Genomic DNA, 21,975 nt, shown 5'->3' on the forward strand with positions numbered 1-21,975 from the left:
AAATCGACAAAGCATTAATTTCTTTATGCTATTTCTTGTCAGGATAGACTGGCCATATTTTCAGATGTACTCTGCAGCAGTCCTGAAATAAAGCTGTCTGACTGTACAACCACATTTTGCACAGCCAATGCAGGCATGAGCAGCCCTGCCTCAGGGACACAGGGTAAACCTACACTTATGCTGACTCCAGACTGCCGTCCCCTGGTTACCTTGGACAGTCCAGGGATTTTGCACCCCCGTTTCTTTGGGCCAGCTGGCAACATACACCTATCTAGAGCAAGTTGAATACAATAAGATTTGAGTGTACTTGCAAAAGAAAACATAGCGTGAACAATCGGGTGACTCAAAGAGATCAGTGTTCCAGTGTTATTTGTTAGCTGTTACTTCAGGCTGTATTTATTTTAAAAAAAAAACCCCAAACACTTAACTGATGGGTTTGTATGCTGTTTGTCCAGTTACCTTGTGTTGACAGGGGTAAATGAGCCAGGACAGGAAACATCACACCACAACAAAAATCTTGAGAGGTTTATTTCATTTCCAAATCTCTCTGCATTTGCTTTTAGCTTTGAACTAAACCACAAAAGCAGTAAATTTTGAAACTGTAAAAAAGAGCAATGGGTTAGAACTTTAGATATGTACAGGACTATGCTTTCAGTGAGAAAAAGTGCAGGGCCTGGTTAATGTTTAAAGGTTTTAAGACTAGTAGACATTCAATTTTTTTTTCCTGTGAAAACAAAGAAATATATACAAACCCAGCTCTTTACAATAGTTAAAAAACACTGGCATGTATATATAAACTAATTTAGCCTAATTAACTACTTCAGAGACATGATCACAGCTATCAACTGTTTTTTAATATTATTAAAATACCCAGATTTAATACCATGAAATCTCAGGTGATGGTCAGAAGTTCCTTTTTTAAATAACCTCTTTTACCATTACAATATTTTCATATGCTTTGGGCTTCTATTTAATGTTGGCTACTACAGGATGAGCTCTAAGCTGGTCCATTTTCCCATATAAAGTCCAGTAGCCCTGGTGAACCCGGAGTCATACGATTCAGCAGGGAGCTCTCCCCCAATCCAGCTGACAACCTCATTATCCATCTTTTAAAATATTTCAGCTGTGGAAGTGATACACTTACGTAACATGTACTTGAGAAAAAGAAAACCTCTGCTTTTAAAGAGGAATGCTCTGCCCCTCCTGCCACCACTTAATTCTCACAATTTCTCCTTTCTCTATAAAGTGTGAACTAGAAAAATATCATGAATGAAAAATAGTGATGACCAGGAAAGATGAAATAGAAACATAACGGCAGATGAGAGCAGGGGATAATGCTACCATAAAGAGGTACCTAAAAATATTCCAGTTCTCATTTAACAACAATCCTCATATCACATCACAGCATTTTCCATTTTACCTGGAACCACAATCTCTTCACGTGAAAAGGGGCATTAGAACAATGTAATGGACAAAACAAACATCAGTGTAGTATTTCTGTGACCAGCAGCCATAGGAACTGGAGCTGGGAATCTGGCAGTCAGTGTGTCACCCACCTATGCCCCAGTGCCCAAAATGGCTGCAGGACTTGTGCCACCACCACCTCATGGTCTCCATGCACAACAGTTGCTTCTCCGGCATGGCAGATACAGGGAATTCTTTCCAATGGCCAGACTTGAAGAGGTCAGTCCTGAATCAAGGGTTTGTCTCTGCCATAGCTGCAGAGATGTAGCTGCTGTGACAACAAAGACATTGCAATGGATGGTGCCTGCAGCAGTGTGCTCAGCCATGTGCTTGGTGGAAATGCAGCAGTGCTAAAGACTGAAATCTGCAGCCAGATCTCTGCACAGTATCTCATATGTGGACTTCCTGCAGAAGTATCTAGGCACAGAAGTGCCAATGTAGACCATGATTCTATGTTACAGCTACTGATAATAACTGGAACAGCTTTTCCAAAAGCTCTAATGCACTGGGAGGCAAGAAGGAATGTGGTTTGGCAGGCAGAGTGGGCCTGATTCAACCAACTGCTTATGTGTCACTGAAATCAATGGTGCTATTTAGGGGCTTAATTGCTTTGCTGAATCCAGGCCAAAGAAACAAAAAGCAAGATGGTTAAGCTGCAAAGCTTCGATATACATCCTAAATCTCGAACACTTACATCCTTTATCAATATTATGATTCTCCCCAACAATTCAGAGTTGTTCAGAAAAATTTCAAAGGAAACATATGCCTTACTTTTTGGCCCTGACTTAGCTAACATTTTGGTGTACCATTATTCATGCAGATAGTGCCATTTTCTTAAGAACAGAAAGACATGAGTGAAGTGCCCCAACAGGCTGTTTTTGCAGGTCAGAGCTGTATTTAATATCTACAGCATTTAAGCATTCCTATCAAGGTTATACAACTGCTAGAGACATCTGGACCTAATACTGAAATGTTCCTATTGCAATCTGTGTGTGCGTGAATATTCTTGTGCCAAAATATTTATTTAAAACTGTCTTTAAAAGAAAGAACAGTAAGTTCAAGGAGTTATAATTTTTTCAGTTGTTTTTCTTTCAATAACAAACACACCTCAGACAAATAAAAATTAACAGTTTCAATACCGGTGTTTAAATAATGCTTTTACTCACTGGTTAGTCAGTATCCATAAAGAATGGCTGCATTTGCCCTAATTAATGCCCCATTTCCAGGAAAGGCTTTAATTAACATCTGACATTTAAGCAGCACTACAATGTGGTGTGCAATTATCACCTGGCCTACTTCGGTGTGATTCAAATGCTCTTGGAGAAAGAGATGCTTTTTTTCCTCTGAAAGTTTTACAGAATGGAGTAGCAACAGAGACCTAAGGAAATGAAGGAAAGAAAGCCAGATCTTCGAAGAGATTTAGGGTAGAGTTTTCCAGTACAATTAGCCCATCCCAGTGGCTGGCTGCCCCACTTCCTCTTCCCAAAGCCCTGAGTGCCACTGGAAGAGTCAGAACTAATAATAGAACTGAGCCCATTTGATAACTCAATGCTGCTAAAACAGGATGGTCTTCCTCCTCTAGTTTCCTCCATCTTCTTTCCCCTGCTTTGTGTCCCTCAGGCTCCACCAGCAGCAAGCCAAACTGATTCAGTTCCTTAGCCCTGGAATCCAGAGAGAAACTAGTTGCTGTGCTAAAGCAGTTTCCTGACAGTTGGGTGAGCTCAGCTGGCTCTCCCCTAGTTCTCACTCCCAGGACTGAGAAGGGAGAAGTGTGGGACCACCCCCTCCCAGTGGAAGTGGGCTGTTATTTTGTCTTGTGAAATCAGATCTTGTGTAGGACAGTACACCACAAACAAGCATGTTTTTGTACTGTATGTATTTTCTATCAGAAAATTAGTGTCTAATCAAATGACAGTGGTGGTGAAGTGAAAGGTAAGAGCACGTGGCAAGGACCTGATGACCCTTTTGGTTGATCTGAGGCCACTCTTCCCACAGTGAGCTGTAACCAGAGAGAGGACTTTGCAGAGCAAGAGCGTACCTCACTCTACCTGTTCAAGTTGCTTTATAGGGCATGGAAACATGGAACAGTTTAGGTTGGAAAAGACCTTCAAGGTCATAGACTCATACACTAACTTAAGTAGCTATTAATGTTTAAATATCTAGTATTTGCAGGGTCACTGAGACTGTGAGCAAGTACCAAGCTGTGGCCGTGCTGAGCCTCTCTCCTGCTCTCTGGCCTGATGAATATTTCATTATGCTGTGTCAAGAAAAACAGCTTTTGGCATGTGGGCCAGGGCTTCTTTCTCTCAACTTCCCAACAATACACCACAGCCTCCTGATCAGAGCACCCTCCCCAGAGAAATGAGTTGGTTTGCTTTGGCAGAAGAGGGCCTGGGTGACACTTCCCATGCTGTGGTACAGAGGCAGGTGTTTCCTTACCTCATCTTCCAGCTATGCCTTGCTGGAGCTCAGAGTCAGCTCTGCAGGAGGAAATCCTTAAACAACATAGACAGAGAACATAAAATCAACACATGGTGATAGGATGGGTAGGGAGCTACCTGGGAAGAGCTGAGCCCTTTGCAGACACATCCAGTGACCGAATACTGTGTGAGAAACTGGCAGCTGTGGTGCATGAAGTGAACAATGGGCTGACATACAAGTACTGATACAGTTCCAGTTCTGAGGTACTCACGGTGACTGCCCTGTCCCCAGCCAGCCCCTGCCTAACAAAATCAAACCAAGTGTAACTTGGCACATGGGGCTGCATTTAGAAAGCTGCAGCAGCTCTGGGGTATTTCAGATATCTGCAGTGAGGACAGGAGAGACAGCTGGGGTGGGAGTCTTGTTAGCTAACCTGATATAAATTGTCTCTTCTCATGAATCACAGATGTCAGGCACCAATGGGATTTGAGAGCCTCTTGGGTGAGGCTGCAAGGAGAAACTGAATATTATGATTTTGGATCCAGAAATCTAGATTTTAGAAATATTTCAGAAATTTAGGAATAGAATGCATGTGTCCATCTTTTTATGTGGGCCTAGTCTTTGAAGTATATGTTACACCATCCTTTAGCCTGCCACACTTCCACACAGAGCTGATGATATTTGCCTCCTAAAAATTACATTCAAGGGACCCTTTATGAACTGGCTATGGGTTTATGTGTTGTTTAGTATCCAATAATTCCTGAGATCTACGCCCAGATCTTGTCATCTATCTGTTCCATTGCTCTGAAAGGAGTTCATAAAAATAGCACCCGGGAGCTCTGTATCTATTGGAATTCAATATTTCAGTCTGGCAGCCTTGAAACCGAGAGTGAAGCATTGCTCTTTTAGCCAGTACATTGTTGCTAGCTTCTGGGTCAGCAACAGGGAATGGGCACATTCCATATAGTTCAGGTGGTGACCTGACTCTCCTAGGTCAGTACTGCTTCAGCAGTGCAAGGAGAAAGTGTTATTGAAATCAGTGGAATTGTGTGCAAGAATAAGAATAAGCAACTTTGCAGGAGTTTACATTTTTTTCCCTTTCTTTTTCTTTCTTATTGTACAGTCAAACATCCAGGGGACTAGTCACCATCCTGCTGAAAGTTACAGCCTGTCTGGTCTTTAATGTCTGTTTTCAAAGATGATCCCATCAACCTGTTCATTTTCCTACAATCCTCATTCTTCACTCTGAGTGCATCCTAGTCTTTTCCTTATGTCCTATATGACGCAGGCAATAATACCAACAATGAGGCAAACTGGTTTATGGATCTGCCGGTGCGGTTTGTGCTACTTCCAACAAGCGCTGCTAGGTGGCAATATGTTACCTGGAAAATCACGAGCTTCCAGCCGCCGTCGCCTTCCTCTGCTTCTGACCGAGCTGGGACGTGCCTGGGCATCGCTCCGCTCCAAAGAGGGGACAAGCCCTTGGAGCAGGACCTGGTGAGAGCAGCTTCACTCACACAGATCTTTATTGAGGTTTTCCAGACACAACTGCAGGGCTGAATCCTACTGGAAAAATTCTTTGTGAACCCAAGAGGAAAAACAAGAGGCAAGCCTGCTTGTTGCAGAAAGTGTTGTAAAAAGGAAATGTATCCTTCTGTTGTATAAAGATAGCACTGCTGAACTAGACTATGTCATATTCTCGAGTCTCTGAATAATACAAAGTTGAAAGCACTTGTTCAGCGTGTAAAACTTTTGTTTTCGCCACATAAATGAATAATTGGAATCCCTACATATTCAATCATAATTTTTAATGAACTAGGCCAATTTTGGAACATTTGTATTGACAGTTGGGTTGAAAAACAGCTTTAATAAAGATGAAGAAGATATATTTCCAGTTACGTATTTCAGGCATGCTACAAATACTTAAAACTGAGTTGTCTTATGTATATGTCTCAACAAGGACACAGAAAGATTGGCTCATATTTGCATAATGTTTTGAATTTGCAAAGCACTATGCAATCTTCATTGAAACCATTTATTTCCCTTGATCTGGCTGCTGGCAAAACCGAGGGCAGGGTTGTGTGTGACAGTGCCATTTTATGCCAGCCTCAAGTTTACACAATTCCAGTTTGATGCCAGGGTAGCTTGCGGCTTGCTCAGCAATTTGGCCCAGCTGCCAGAGCTGGGTACAGGTGAGCGGCACCTGGAGCCAGAGAGACACAGCGGCCAGGAGCAGGACAGCTGGAAAGAGCTCCCACTTAGGCTGACAGGTAAAACAGATGGATGTGAAAATGGGGAGCCCAAGTCTCTCCTTGTGGCGACGTGGACAGGGAGCTGACATCTCTGCTGCCTGCTGCGCACCCCAGGCACAGCAGGTGGGGGCCCCGCCGCTCCAGGCTGGATGCTCCCGGCAGCGATTCCTATCCTCGGGCGAGACCTTGTCCTGAGCCAGCGGAGAAACAAGGATCTCCAATTCCCCGACTAGGCTAGAAACACGGGGCTTCGTTTTCAGAGATGGAGGCGATGGGTGCAGAAAAAAACAATAATGACGACCTGCTTATGTAGTATTTAGCAACCTTGGAGCTGACAAATATCGTCTGCTTCAAAATTGCTTAAATTCGGGCAGAGTTCTCGCTGCTCGGAGTCACGGCCTCTATGGACGCGGTGTGAAGCCCTCTCCTGCCGGCCCCAAGTCAGCCCCAGCTCCCGGGGGCTCAGTCGGCTTTTGATGCGCTTTGGTCGGCCCGGGGCTGCCCCGACACCGCCGGGCCCGGGGCTGCCCCGACACCGCCGGGCCCGGCCCGGAGGCCGCGGCCGCGGTTCCCGGCGGGGCCCTTTCCCCGCAGCACCACCCGCCTCCGCTGCTCCGCCGGCGCCGGGGCCGGTCAGTGCCGGGCCCAGGTCAGTGCCGGCCGCGGGGCTCCGCTGCCCCGGCCGCCCGCGGCCCTCGGGGGGGAAAAGGGGCCTCTGCGGGCGAACGGGGCCGCCGAGGCGGCGCTGCCGGGGCGGGGCAGGCGCGGGGCGTCCCGGTCCCCGCGAGGCCCGGGGGCGCCCGCGGCTGAGGCGAGGTGGCTCCTTCGGTGCGGGAGAGGCCGGCGGTGCTTCTACTCAGCCCTGATACCTCGGGTCCCGCTTTGGGAACAGCCGGTCACCGCCCACTTCGGCCCTGCTCGGCACTGAGCCCTGCCTTGGCGGTTGATTTAACATAAAGTCATTTTGTTAAAAAAAAAAAAAAAAGTGTCAGAAAAGCTTCCCTAGGTCAGACCGCGTGCATCAGCGCGCTGCTCGGGATTTTGGCATCGCAGGTTAGCAGCAAGAAATGTCCGCTGGGGAAGTAGCTTCCACCCCTCGGTCTCTTGAGTCTTGACATCTTCCCAGGGTGCAGGGAGGCTGCCATTGCTTCCCGGGACTCAGTGTGTGGAGCCAAGGAAGCCGGGGACAGGGCAGGTCCCGGTGTGGTGCTGCTGGTCACCACTGCTGTGACAGGGGTACAGGAGAATCGTGGCTGCGTGGTCGGTTCGGACCTCGGTATATGTTTTTTTTTGGACTTGGCAGGAGCATTTATGGGTGGTGGTCGGTGGTGGTAAGGTGAGAACAGTAAAGAACAGTGAATTAAGTGGAATTCAGAATACTTCTTGACTATAAAAGTTACACTTTTCAAGGCAAACTTCATTGGGAAAGCATCAGTATTTGCGATTACAGCAAGAATTGAATTCATGCATTTATGGTTCAGGATTTGGTGACTGAAAGGCAAATGATGAGTTGGTTGTGATTGTTTCCATTCGTGTAAAGTTGTGCATCTGCCCTTCTTAAAGGTCTCTAAAACACACCTAGTGGGCAGTGAACTTAAAAGACTTTTCTGTCATTGTTAAAAAAACTCCTTTGATGACAAGTGTGAAGAGAACCTCTTTGGATCAAAGCATCAAAAAATAAAGGGCCCGAGTGCCTTTTGCAGAAGATAACAGATTCTTGCTCTCTGCTATGAAACTCAAAATATTTCACTCACCATCAGACCAAAATCAAATGTTTTTAGGTAGCGTCATCTGTATTTATGGAACGCTTTCTTTGTCAGCTGTTTTGCATCCTTAAATACGATTGTTTTTCAGTATGTATCTTTGTGATTTGTTTACTATTCTTCAAAATAATTAAGATGTAATTAAGAGAGAATGTAATTGTTTAGCTATAGAAGGACAGTTCACATCTAAACTCTACCCTACAGGGATCATTAAAAAACTAAACGAAGAACACGTAATTTGGAAAGCCATAGCTTACTATGCCCAGAATTGAACTGCTCAGAAACGATGAAATAACAAGAAAAAAAGAGAGAGAAAACCAGAAATGAGGTGTAAATGGTCAGCCAGCTTAAAACTGAATCTACAGAGAAGGTTTTTTTTTCCTTAAAGGGTTAAAAGTTTTTTCTTCCTCCAGTTAGTTTTTATTTCCCTTGCACATTATTTGATGCTATTTCAGTTAGTTAATTTGGACATCGTCTCATTTCTTGTTTTCTCAGCTTCTGGATGGATAAACTTTGTTTCTAATGCTGACATCTAGAAAGTAGCAGGCCCAAATCTTTTGTTCTCTCAACAGTAATACAGAAGATACAGAATTGTCCTTTAAAATACCAGCCACTTTTAAAGCCTGTTTTTAGAGGGGTTGTAAGGCTTTTCAAGTAACTTGATGAACTGGAGAGATTGTTGATCCCATCTAATTTGTCTACAGTGCAGGTACCAGAGACAATGTAGTAAAATTTTGAACAGGGCTCAGCAAGTTTGAGAGCCATGACATTTTGAGAAAGGCATGAGGGATCTGTTCCCTAGTTGGGGAGTCAGAATCTCCTCAGCTTCTGTATTTGCAAATTATGTTTTGTCAGTAGGTTTTCTGCTGCTGATCCTTTAGTATGCTTATGATCTGCTCACTGATTGCTTTCAGCAGTGAGGAAGCCAGCTGGAGAAGTGACTGCCCTCAGCTTGCTTCATCTGGTAATTATTAGAGTGGGAGAACCTGTTGGACAAGGTGTTTAAGTTAACCTAACCCACGCATCATGGAAGGAAAGTAGAGAGATGGATAAGTGGATGGATAAGTGGTGGAGGGCTCTGTAACCTTCAGGTGAGGGGTGGTGGTGACAAGCAACTGGCAACAGAGGAATCCTATGTGTGAGTCCACCCTACTACACCTTTCTTGTGTCTGAAGGCAGGGTCTACTGACTCCTTGTCACTGTGAGACCAAGCTGGCTTCTTTTTGTGTTTGAGTCTCTTCTCTTTGTCCAACACCATAATTTATTTTCTTTTTTTTTTATTCCATATAATCACCCACCAGCCTACTTCCTAGGGTTACAGACAATTGTTATTTTTACTCATTTTCAACCTACTTTTTTTTTTTCCCTACAAATTGGCTATCTTCATGCTTTGTTTCTCCATCACTCTGCCTTTTCATCTGCTTTCATGCTTTAGGGTCAGTTGTGCCAGCCCTCAGTACTGGGCCACCACTTGCTTTCCATTAATTGGCCACTGCAGGAACCTGTTGAAGCATCTGCCAGTCTTGGTGACTGCTCTCTAGTACAGGTTAATGCCTTTTAAATGACTGGTAAGCCATCCACAGGGTTGATTTGTGAGTCATCTCATCATTATCCTCAATTCACATCTTCTAACCTTCCTTCTCTTCTTTGCACTTCTCTGCTTCTTGCTGAAATTGCAACTGCCAAAGGTCTTCATCAAGTCAGATTTTCTTCTTGACCAAGTGCCCTTGATACCTTTGGTTGTCTTACAAAAGTGCCTAATTGTTTTTTTAATGCCATTTGAATATTTTCTCCTCCCTGAGATTTATTTTGTGGATTTTGTCTGTTGAATCCCTTTATTTGTGTTATGCTTAATCTCAGTATACCTTCATCCAAACCCAGAAATTCAGTTGATGGGTTTTTTTTCCAGGGCCTATATCTGCTCATCACACCTGTCACATCCTGCCCCAGATGAAAGGGCATGCTTGTTTCTCTGATGTATTGAAAACACATCCCTGTATCTTTTTTTCCCCATTTTCTTTTTCCCTGACTTGTGTCAATAATTCAGGCACCATTTTTGAACTGGAATTTTCCTTGCTCATGTATTTTAACTTGCTGATTTAGCTTGCTGTGTAGTGCAGTGTTTCTTGTTTGAGCATACAGCTCCTAAGATTCAGTTCTCTGGTTTGTATTAGCTCTTCTGCCCTTTCTTCCAGAAACTTGCTACATACAGCCCTTACCTCTTACTTTGGCCAGGTGTCTTAATGTTCAGTGATAATTGCAACTGGCAGCATTGCTGGAGGTTGCTGTTTGATACATCATGTGTTAGGAGACATTTGGGTTGCAACAGAGTAGTGGTAATGGCTAGGGCAAATACCCTTGTTCAAGAGTTACAAATTTCCCAAAGAATCTACTCAGAGAGTATTGATGTTGGTGTTACCCTAGTATTCCTATGTTTTATTAACATTGTAAGGTCTGAATTTTACCTAGACAGTTGCCAGAGGCTGTCAGAAGGCCTCTGATAATCTGCACGCACAAAAATACATAGATTGTGGGTGCCTGCATGTAGATACATGTACTGCTCTTGTAGATACATGTGCTGCTCTTGCATAATGTGTGCTGGTCCTTTGTACTGAAGTGCTGGCACTGGATGTGTTTATATTAACCCACAGTCTGCTGCCCCACAGGCAAGGGTGTTACAATATCACTTGAGTGTCCAATGGGATTTAAACTGTTGGTCATGTAAGAGGTAAAATAAATATGGAATGAACAACTATTGATGTTCATACTGTTGGCTTCTCTCTTAGTTGTCACCAGTGATATATAAAGCTGTAGCACTTAAAACATATGAAAGATGCTAATTGACCACTGTTATTCATATACTGTCAGGTTGGGCTTTTTTTCATTGTAGGAACTGTGAATAAATTACCTTTGCTACAGAGGCTAATGGGTATAGCATGTTGCCTGTTTAAAATTAGACTAAGACTCCATTTCTGTAAGTATGTATAAATAGATGTGATTATGCTAAACTGAAAATCTGAAAATTTTAGTATAACTAATATCTTGGCTGGTCCTACAACATTGTAAGTGTTATTGCAACATCTTTCTTTCGCTGCTTTCATGCAAAATCCAGAAATAATCTCAGTCATGCAGTGGATTGTGAGCTCTCTGTACTGATTGAAATTCTGGGTGTTTTTTGTCAGATATCACAGAAATCCCTTTAGACTGAGAGAGCTCTAGCTCTTCCTATCATACTTTTCTTGAGTGGTTAGCTCAGTCAGACTGAACTATTAAAATAATCTTATTTTTATTAAAAAATTGCATTGGTCACTGACCGGTACTGTAGGAGATGGTTGTAAGGAAAATAATTCAAAGATTACACCTTGCATGAGTCATTAATCATGAGTCATGATCAGCAGGCAGTGGTATCCAATTTGTTTTCTAATCCTGCACTTGCTGCTGTTCTTTATTACCATAGTGATAATATTAAAGAGCTGTTAATGCATATAACCACGCAGCTGAAAATGACAGACTCTTTTTTCATTGGAATAAAATTTCCATATCTTAAGTTTGTTTTGCTCAGTATATTTCTTGTCATGAGAAATTCAGTAGTGTATAAAAGCCATAAAAAAAGTTTAAGTCAGCAAGTGGTTAAGTTAGCAGAAAAGCCTTTTTCCCCCCCTCCTTTTTGCTTTCAAGCCAGTCATTGGGGCTTCCTAGAGAATTCGAGCTAGTCTGTTTTAGTATGAGGCTGGGGACACTTTGTATTCATTAAAAATTGGGAGTTGGTTGTTCAAGGTACACTTTACAAGGAAAGGCTGCACTGTCCATGTATTTCATGTTTGTTCTCTCCTGAGCAAAAGCTAGCAGCTGGATGGAAAGTTTTATTGCTTTAATATGCTGAGGAATGACTACTGAGGTTTTAGAGAAATGGGGAAGGCTGTCTCTCTCTTGAGAGACTGAATATAAACAGAATCAATTAGGAGAAATGAGCTTTAGAAACCCATTTTCACTCTTTAAATAAAATTTTAAAAGCTCTGAAAGGTGGTAGCAGAAGTGTTGCTGACTCTTAGAATGTGCATAGATGGAGAGTGTTTGGGTGCAGCAGCAGTCAGGGAATGTTTTTTAATGAAGTAATGAATCTTGTATTCAATTTGATTTTAAACTTGATCAAACTTTGTAATTAGTTTTATTAGTTTACACTTTGGAAAAGTTCATCATGACAGATTAAAGCCTTATTTGCCAACAGATATTAAAAAATCATCCCTTTAAGTTTTCTTGTGCAGATGATTTTATAATGCATAGATTTGTGCAGGCCTTACTAGTTTCTTTGTGTTGAGCTTGTGAGATCCTGTGGTATTGCTGGGTGCAGTTTGGCAGGACAGGTACGAATCTACTGGCATAGATGGCTCTTCACAGTTGCCTGGTATTGCTGCATGTACCTTCTCATCCCATAGTGTGGTTGCTCTGCAAACTCCTCCCCCCTTTGAATGAGGACTATACCTGCACCAACAGAAGCATTTTCAAGTTTAGTGTAGAATGGTACAGCCAGTGACAAGATAAGTGTTCACCTGACAGGGCTGTTCACTTGTTTCATTAGGAGCTAATTGTCTGTGGTTTTTAATGTGCATTTACTTGATCATGTGTAAATAATAAAGGTTTTCAAAAATGTTGAGTCTGTAAGATACCCTGAACAGAGCATACAATATAGCTGTCACCAAATTCTGTCTCAATTAATGTGTTTGTATTCTGAGTTCACCTTAGAAAAACTTACCAACACCTGCTTGTCAATATTGAACGTATCTTGTTTCTGCCAAATATGATTCTGAAACAAAGAAGGTCTTTTCCCAGTTATCAAAAAAATGAGCATCTACCATGTCTTCTGAATGGCCAAGCCCATTAAAAAGTAGGCCGGGGCAAAGGTAGGACTACTCTATCAAATTGCAAAATAACAAGCATTTCTTTTCCCATGTCCTGTGGGCATTCTTTTGATTCCCATTCTGATTGGTGTCTAAGATGGCTTTATTTCCAGATCAGCTGTTTTCAGTTCAGGCTTTACCCAGTTTCTTTTAAGTCACTTCTAAACTGCTTTCTCCAGTAGACCCATTTCCAGAGTAAATAAATTAAGGCAGAGATGCAGATCAAGTGATAATTACTTTCTTGTTATTTCCTGCTCTACAGTCGTACACTGTAGAGTGGAAATAGCAGAGGAATAAGCCATGGGTATACTGGTACACAGAAATACTTTACCAGTATTATTACCTGTATAAAAGGCAAGTATGGCGCTCAATGCATAATACTGATGTACACTTCTCATCCTTTGGAGCACTGCACAGACTCTGTGCCCAAATGAGATTAACTCAAGGTGCTACTGGGATGACTGGGAAAAGCACATAGCAATCAAAGGCTAGGCAGACTAATTAGTTTTAAGATAGTTGTGACAATTGTGTTAATGGAATTAGGTGACAGGGAGCAGACTTCGATACAAGAATGATTTTCAGTTCTTAATTTTTAAGTTCCTCAGGTATTTCTCTGGGGAAGGTCTTGCTCTAATAGTTGCTTACAGAAAAGCAGGACATCCAGATCTTGAGAGTTGTGGGATTTGATAGGATTTTTCCTCCATTATAGGTGTGTTTGGGGGTCTTGGTAATTTTTTTTGAGCAAAGGGTGAGGGAGGATTTGGAAGAGTAATACAGAATAAATTGGTCTAGTGGAATATGTAGATTTTTCTGTAGTTTTTGATCCTCTTTTGCTTTCTGCACACAATAACTTTTTTGGTAAATTTTAAAAGGAAATATTTTTAAAGGTGCTAATACCTGGCTTAACTACTAAAATCACTCCGTAAAACAACTTCTGTTTACTTGTGACGGTAGATTCAAATGAAGAATTTTGCTAATATAGTTTGCAGTGATTTCTGTCAACTGTTATGGTTGTATCACCTTTATATTAGTTTCTGCTGTCATACTTCCCTCTTTCTCAGAGGACTGAAGTGGATTTCAAAAGAAGTTTCCTAATTTTTTTTTCCCCTCACTCCTTGTATTTCCAGAAATGGCCCTTGCTCTGTGGAAGAACTTTCTTCAGATTACAATGAAAAGGATACTACAGCAAAGAAGGTTGTCACTGTATAATGGTGCTCATGGCTATGAGGAAGAATTGATAAAGAAGAAACTTCAGCAGTTTTCTGGTGGATCTATCAGCCTTTCGAAAGAAGACAATGGCATTGCAATACTTACTTTGAATAACCCAAAGTTAATGAATGCCTTTACAGGTATTAATTAGTTGAGGGGATTGCTGGTTGGTTTTGGTCTTTCTCTTGTTCAGTTACCTATTTTGACATTTTGCCTAAAGAAAGAGAAACACTCTGCTTTACCACGCCTTAGTTAAAAGAGTAAATGTGTTTATTCTGATGTGCAGCAAATGTGTCCAGTGTTTTGTAGTAACTTTGCTGTACGTGTCATAAGAATCTAAGAAATTCTCAATGACACAAGGACTGTCTTGCAGAAGGTGCTTCTCCCCATGTTGTTTAAGTGTTAGCACAATTCTGCCACTGAGCTCTTTCTTGCATCTCCTCTCATTTTGTCATCACTGCTCTGGAAATATGGAAGGCATTTCTGTGGGTATGAGACAATGCCACCTCACTTTTGTAGGTGATATAGAAAGAAAGACTGAGTTTATTGCTTGGTTCTTTACCTAAAGCCTTCCCTGTACATTAAACTTCTGTAGTTTGGTCTTTTCCACTTACCCAAACTGGCTTCCATTTGTTCTTCATTTGCCTTATGTCTTAAATATCAGTGACTGGTTAATTAAAGATCAGATGAGCTGCGTATTCTCAGCTGTTGCAGGTCAGTGATCTATTTAATATGCTTTTACACTGGGGAATACTTAGCTATCAAAACCAAGTGCCCTATTTTATTAATCTTGTATTATGAGAGGGTTTTGTTCTCCAAGTTGAGTATATTTACTGTCTCTTCTTAATTATCTAGATTATTCCAATTTATGCCACTCTCTTCAGATATGAGTGGCACAGGTCCAGGGTGTGAACCTGCTTGAGCTGGAGCTGTGCATAAGCCTTTACTGTAAGAATTATTTTGTCTGTTAATATTTTGATGGTGATGCATTTGTGTCATTTTGCTAATTTCTTTGTTGCTGTTCTGTCTTCCTGCCCAGTTCTCACTGTTCCTTTGCTGTGAGCAAACATTTTGCAACATACTAGCAAAGTGTGCCCTTTAGATGCAGAATGCCAATCTAGTCTTTCCACTAGTGATTGTTAGCTGAAAGGAACCTAAGAGAGCAGCAGAATTGGTGGTAATGCACCCAGGTGTTTCTGCATTCTCTTTTTGTTTTGCTTAAAAAACTCATGTATAAAATCATTACCTAACTTAAGAAATTGTAGCTAAAAGATGTTAGCATAGGGATTGTCCTTCTGCATGCCTCCCTGTCAGCATACATGCTGCTATACAATCATAATTACATGGTTGTTTCTCCTTTTTCTACAGATTGGTTTCTATTTTTGACTCAAAACTGTGCAAAGTACACCCTGTAGACTGAATGCTTTTAGCTTATTTGCTGTGGAAGTTGAAAGGGGCATGCAAAGTGAGCTGTAACAGCAAAAGGAGAGAGCAGACTAGGTTTTTCTGCTCTTTGAAGATCAGGAGTAATAAAAGTAAAATTGCTTAACCCAAACTTCCATAGAAAGTGGCAAATATGCTCTCTGTTTTCTATGTGCTTGCCAGGAGGGGCTCAGAAGTGATTGGTAGCCATGCTGAGCAGATGCAGCTGCCATTTAGGCAACTGATAGCTGTTCTTTGCCTATACAATGTTCTGTGTAATGTTAATGTGCTGAAATCATATCACACATCTGGAGATGACCACCCAAAATTAGCAGACATTTTCTCTCTGGCTCAGTTAGTTGTCTGTAAAATAATCTCTCCTTACAGGACTGCTGTGGAAATAACTTATTAGTGTGTGTCAATTAGATGTTCTAGTAGCAAAGACCTACAAAAACCACTGAGGAAATTAATAACTCTGTCTTTGTTACAGATCCTCATTAGCATATAACAAATGAGCCATGGGATCAGGCAGTTCTGTTTTAAAGTAGTGTGTAGAGAGCTGTACTCTATTTTGCTAGGCAATAGCCACAAAAAATTCCTCAGGCAGATCTTGCTGTCAATTCAAGAGATGCTGCTTCTTTCTGCTGTACACCTCTGCTAGAGACCTTTGTTTTCAAGGGAGGGAGAGTAGAAGCAAAATCAGGCTGATCCCTTTGCTGCTGCAGTGAATGGTATGGCATCTTAATTTATACTGATCTTAATTTCATTTTTAACATTATTATTTGTAAAATGTAGTTGCTGAGAAACTACCAGGAACTTAATCCTTTGCCTTCAGTTGTGTATCAAATAATGCTCTTCAAGGGGCAGGATGGGGTGTGCTACCCCTGAATTGCCTCAGCAGAACTTGGTTGACTTCATCAGCCAGAGCCTGCAGATACAGCTACCTCCCCATCAAATTCTGTTGATTCTGTGTCTCAGAGCTTCTGAATAGTGGCAGATGTGAATTTATATATCCATGCATGCTCCCTCTAGAAAGCTGCAAAACATTATTAAACTGTTGAGGGAAATTCTATTTTCCAGGCATTTCCTTTACACAGCAGTTTTTTATCTCACAGGAATTATGTTTATTCTAAGCTTGAGCAACTCCTGAAATCAAAAACAGAACAGAATTGTTGGCAAATTGCTAATGGGCGATATGGAGATTGTTATGCCTTTTTTCTCTTCTTAATTGGAATCTAATAGCCACCTGTTTGAAATGGCGCTCTGGAAAGAAATGCTAATATGTCAGTTTAAGTCTGATAGAGCCAATTTCAGCAACCCAGCCTCTCACTGAACTAAACTTGAATGTAGTTTAAAAGAGAAGAAAGCTGGCCTGTAGGAATTAGAAAATAATGATGATAGTTTTTATTTTCTAGAATTTACTTGAAAACATTTATGCTCAGATTATAATTAAAATGCAAACAAATTGTTTATTATTAATTCTGTAAAGAGCATGAACTTAGTGGTATCACATACTGAAAGACTAAGATTGGCAGAATGAGGATTTGCTTTAGTGTTGTGCCTTCTTCATTATGTCAAACATCAGGAAATATACCTGTTGGTAAAATACTAGTTCAGTGTTGTCAGGAATAGAAAAGAGCCTCTCACAGGAGGGTAGAACAGGCTCTGGCCAGTGTCTTTTATCCCCTGCTATTGCATGTGACAAGCTCATATGGATCCTGCATTTTTTCAGTTAACTTGATTTTTTTCTTGGAATACTCTGTGGAAAGACTCTTCAATACCTCACTGCTTTGCCTATTAAAAGAACCACAAACAGTGGTTCTGCTGTATTTGACTCTAGCAATGCTTGGATGCCATCCCAAATACCTTTCTGTTAAGAAGATTTAAGAAGGAAAATATGCAAGAAGTGAAATCCACAGAGTTAATGCACACCTGTTTGAATGGCAGCATTTGCAGAAAAGTTGAGTGTGCCACCAGGCTGGAAAAGCATTTCAAGTGAAGACCCACAAAAATCTCATCTAGGCCGAGTTCTGCTCAGTATTTTCATTCTTGGCTTGGATGATGAAACAGAACGTGAACTGCTGAAATGGTCACATGACCCCATATTAGGAGAGCTTGCAGAATTATTTTTTGGAGTAGAGGAGAGGCATTCAGTGATCTTGATTAGCTGCTGCAAAGAGCTCAAGATCAACAGGGTGAAATTCAGTGAAAACAAATGTAATGTGCAACATACAAAAAGCATGACCAAGTTGTAAACACAGAAGGGAAAGCAACTGGCAAAACTGCTGGGATTTTTTAGAGGATCATAGTAGGGACTTGACAGTGGGTACAAAAAAACCCAACTCTATGCTATTCTGGTATATAATATGTAATATATATAATATGTAATGTCCACTTGATTATTGGCTACCTCAGAAACATTGTCAAACTGTGTTATTGTAGTGTCTGACACCAAGCCTAAGGGATAAATACTTGACTGAGTGCTCACTCTTGATGTGGGACTGGGAAGCTTACTTCATAATGTACTGTAAGGAAAAAAAACATAAGAAAGAAAACATAAATGTCCCCTAGACTAGCTGCTAATGGGAGATTTCAGAAGAGGATGAGTCATGTGCATGCATGCATAGGGTTAAAAAAGCAGCACTGTTGGCAGAGGAGAGAGTCCTTGAAAGTATTAATCAAAAGCACATTTCTTTCTGAAGAATGTAGCCATGTCCATCTAATTCTTGTCAAAGAAGGGTAAAGCTGAGAGTGTCATCAGCCTGTATGTACTCTGCTTTCTGAAATTAGTTTCTGTACATGTTTCCTCTTAAGTATATAACTGGACAGAGTCATAGGCATTCAGAGAGGAAGAGCTTTGAATTAATGCAGGTACATTCCATCACTGTGGAAGATGCTGCTGTCTAGGATGAGCTCTAGAAACAGGAGTTTGTAGAGTTCCATGTCAGGAAGGGTACTTAAGCAAATGTGATGTTTATGACATTTTGTGATGAATTGGATGTTTAAACAAGGAATAAAAATCTAGTACTGTATGATGATATGCTCTATAAAGAGAGTCTTTTTAGAAGGGAACCTTTGTTAACATTGACTGGTTGTGCCTTGAGTCCACCCTGGACACGATTCTTTTCTATTCTCTGTCAATTGTTTGGGCAGAGAAGAATGTCAGTAACTTCAATATGACTAGTTGGACAGATCTGGATGGATAAATATAAATTCATCTGTCCTGAATGTATGCAATTGCAAGCAGAAATAAATGAGGCAGAGGATTTTGTTTGTTGGTTTTGTTTGGTTTTGTTTTGGAGCTTTCTTGAGTATAACACAAATATCCTTCATATAGAATATCCTTTGGAATTTTGGGAAGTGCATACTTGGAGAACAAATATATGCCAGTGATTGTGTGCAGGATTTAAGATGATACTTTCTGTTGTGATTTTAAGCCCATCACTTATTAACTGTATTTACTGTACCTGCATTAACTGTAACTTGGTTTTGCTAGTGGAAAATGTAACAAAAAAACATGATGGTGATAATAATTTCCTGTTAAAAATTTTGTTTCTCTCCTCTTGTGGCAGGCACTATGATGGTAGAACTCCAGGAGAGGGTAACTGAACTGGAAAACTGGAAGGATGGCAAAGGTCTTATAATCCATGGTGCAGGAAATACTTTTTGCTCAGGATCTGATTTGAATGTTGTCAAAGAAATATCCAATTCCCAGGCAAGTATTAATACGCATTAAGGTTTTGGAGAAAATTAATTTTTTGAGATTCTTTTTAGACAGAAATGTTGCACTACACTTCTGCAACTTTACATACAGGTCACAGAATGGAGTTTTAATGGTCAAAAAAAATGCTGTCAGCTCCTTCAAGCTGTGATTTAAATGTTATTGTAAATGATTCATAACTCTAAATTCCTACACTAGATATTAATTTTAGCCTTTTCTTTTAAAAGTGTCATTTCAGTTTCTCACAGCAGTATATGGTGAATTTTCATGTCAGATAAAATGTGCTTCTGTAGTTTGACCTTTAGAAACAGATGAAAGTAATAATTTCTCATATTCTAAAGTAAAAAAAAGAAATTTAGAATGGCTGCTATTACAGAAAGGTTTCTATTTTATCAAAACTGTGCTTGGACCTGCATGAAATGGAAGAACAGATGCAGTTCTTGTGCTGTACTTGAGTCATGTGAGTCTTGTGTGTATCTATGAAGTTGCAGAGCTTGGGGTTTGATGGCAATTTTTTGCTCATGCCACCCATTGGACAACTTTCACAGTTCCAACTGTGCTACAGTTCTTTCTGTGGGTTAGTATGTGGATTTGGCAATGTGTGTAATAGGACTTTGCCAACTGCCAGGCAAGAGGGTCTTCCTGTGCTGCTCTTAGACCTGGTTTGCAGTTGTGGTAAGTGCCAATCCTGGTGCTTTTTTGTGGCCACTGCAAGTTTCAGGGTTTAACCATGTAAATGAAACATTTAATTGGCCCTTCCAGTATGACTATCAACACAAAAACTGGTTAATCTGATATTTGTCTTTAGTGATGATTTTTTTTTTCTGTTGATAAAACTAAATATCATAAACCCCACAATGTCTTAGATTTTATTTTTGGCCTTGTAAAATAAAAAGGACAGTCCAGTTTTCAAAGGGTATAGGACACTTTGTTTCCTTTTGGGAACACCATAAGAGAGATGCTTTTCTTAATACAGAAATGTCATGCTTTATAGTGTTAATGGATTGGTTTTCATCTGGATATTTTATAAAAACTGGCAATTTAAAAAATATAGATGTAGATGTGATTTTTTTCTGAATTGATCTTTTTTTGATCTGCAATTTTTAACTTCTTTGAGCATTATACCAACAGAAAAGGAGGTGAAGCCAAGCAAGGTCAGTCCTTTCCTTATTTGCAGTCTAGACTTTCCTTCAGAGTTCTGCATTCAGTAAATCTCAGTGATTCTGCTTCCGTACATTTCGTATTCTCTCTTTATGCTTATACAAATTACTTGGAGCCACTGCAGTGGCAGAGAGGGCTCTTGCAAGGACTAGGTTTGATAACAGATACACTGGACAGAATGAAATGTGTATGTGTTATAACTTTGTTGAGAATTCTCTACACATAATTTAGATCTCATGCTAGTATTGAAATTAAAGCCTGAGTCACCAGAAATGCTCCAAGAATAGTTAAACATAGTTGCTTTTCTATTTCCATTGGAGAGTTCAAGCTATTTATCTTTTACTGAGAGTTTCTTTATAGTAGCTCCTAAAGCATCTGTTTGGTGGGATTTAATAGTCTTTATTAAATAAAGCTTTACTAGAATATAGAATAGCATTTGCTGTTCTTCAGTCTTACAGAACTCTTCTCTCTAACTTGACGCAGATGAGAGTGTTTGTCTGGTTTCAGGTTTAAGTTTTCTGTCCATAGGCATCTTCAAGGCAAAATCAAAAAAAAAAAAGGGTGAATAGCTTCATGCCTGAACTGGTATGTCTTTCACAGTATCACAGAATATTCTGAGTTGGAAGGGACCCACAGGGATGATCGAGTCCAACTTTTAAGTGAACGGATTGGACCCACAACCTGTCGTTATTAGCACCATGCTCAAACAACTGAGCTGTCCTTTACAATTTTTTCCAAGGCTGCTTTAGCCCATATCTTTTAGTAACTGCAGAAAACACTTTAATTTTATCCAACCGGTTGGTTGAGGGAGGACTGTGTTTTTCATAATTTTCGGTACAGTTTGCTTTTCCCTGTGGTGCAGAATCGGCAGAATAATGGCCAAGAATGCTGAAGGATTTTCGTGCCCCCTAGTGGCTCTTTGTCCTCCTCTCCCATTTCATTCCTTTCCTCTTTCTTTGTCCACCTTCTCCCATGTTCAATTGTTCCTAACTCTGAAGCAAACCTAGGTCCCCTGCCTGTTTTTCTTTTTTGAGTGCTAACAGTACATCACCAAATCAGAAAAGGTAAATGAATAGTGGAATTTAAATAAAAAATATTTTTTCCTTCTGTCTTTATAAGGCTTTGTAAGCTGTTCCCAGAGCAAGAACCTCATTCTGGAGTGAGACTTGAAAAGTTGCCTAGCTGAAAAGCAAGAATAGCTCTTAAAGCAACAGCTCACAGGAAGAAGCACAAAGGATAATTTTGCTTTCCTTGTCCCTGTCTAGAAGCCCTAGGACAGAGGTTCCCAAACATAAGCTGTGGAGGGAGGACTTTGGAGCAGTTGGAGATAATATGTAAATTATGTTCTGTCTGTAGTGCAAATGGATTCAAAGCTCTTGCAGCAATAAGAGTCAGCATTACAGTTTTCTACTTTATGAAGGTGACTTTCTTCTTCCCTGCCTCTCCTAGGCCCACACCAAACTATTAATCTTTTCTTCCATGTGTAGTGCATTTTACTGCATTTTACCTCCCTTTCTGCTAGTTAGATATCTTCTTATTTCAAGGACAGCATTAGAGCTGCAAATATAATTATTCTACTAGATTGCAGTGAACACTCTTAGTCAGAGAATTTTATCTGAATAGTAGCCTTATTTTTCTTGTCAGGAAGGTTTGAAGGGTTTATT

The 21,975-nt window shown here is 40.7% G+C and overlaps 1 protein-coding gene across 2 annotated transcripts in view; it reads left to right on the plus strand.

Moving 5' to 3' along the window:
• Positions 1-6,712: 6,712 nt before the first annotated feature.
• The window catches only part of ECHDC1 (ethylmalonyl-CoA decarboxylase 1), a 41,955-nt gene continuing 26,692 nt past the window's right edge, over positions 6,713-21,975 (plus strand). Inside the window, exons 1-3 of one of the 2 annotated variants that reach the window (XM_036404546.1) lie at positions 6,713-6,786; positions 13,926-14,147; positions 19,002-19,144. In XM_036404546.1, coding sequence (XP_036260439.1) covers positions 13,928-14,147; positions 19,002-19,144 — 363 coding nt within the window. In that variant the 5' untranslated portion in view covers positions 6,713-6,786; positions 13,926-13,927. Of the gene's footprint in view, positions 6,787-7,143; positions 7,191-13,925; positions 14,148-19,001; positions 19,145-21,975 lie in introns of those variants that run through there. The other variant, XM_036404548.1, reaches the window with a different exon arrangement.

Source organism: Molothrus ater, chromosome 3, assembly GCF_012460135.2.
Source record: "Molothrus ater isolate BHLD 08-10-18 breed brown headed cowbird chromosome 3, BPBGC_Mater_1.1, whole genome shotgun sequence".
NCBI lineage: Eukaryota > Metazoa > Chordata > Aves > Passeriformes > Icteridae > Molothrus > Molothrus ater.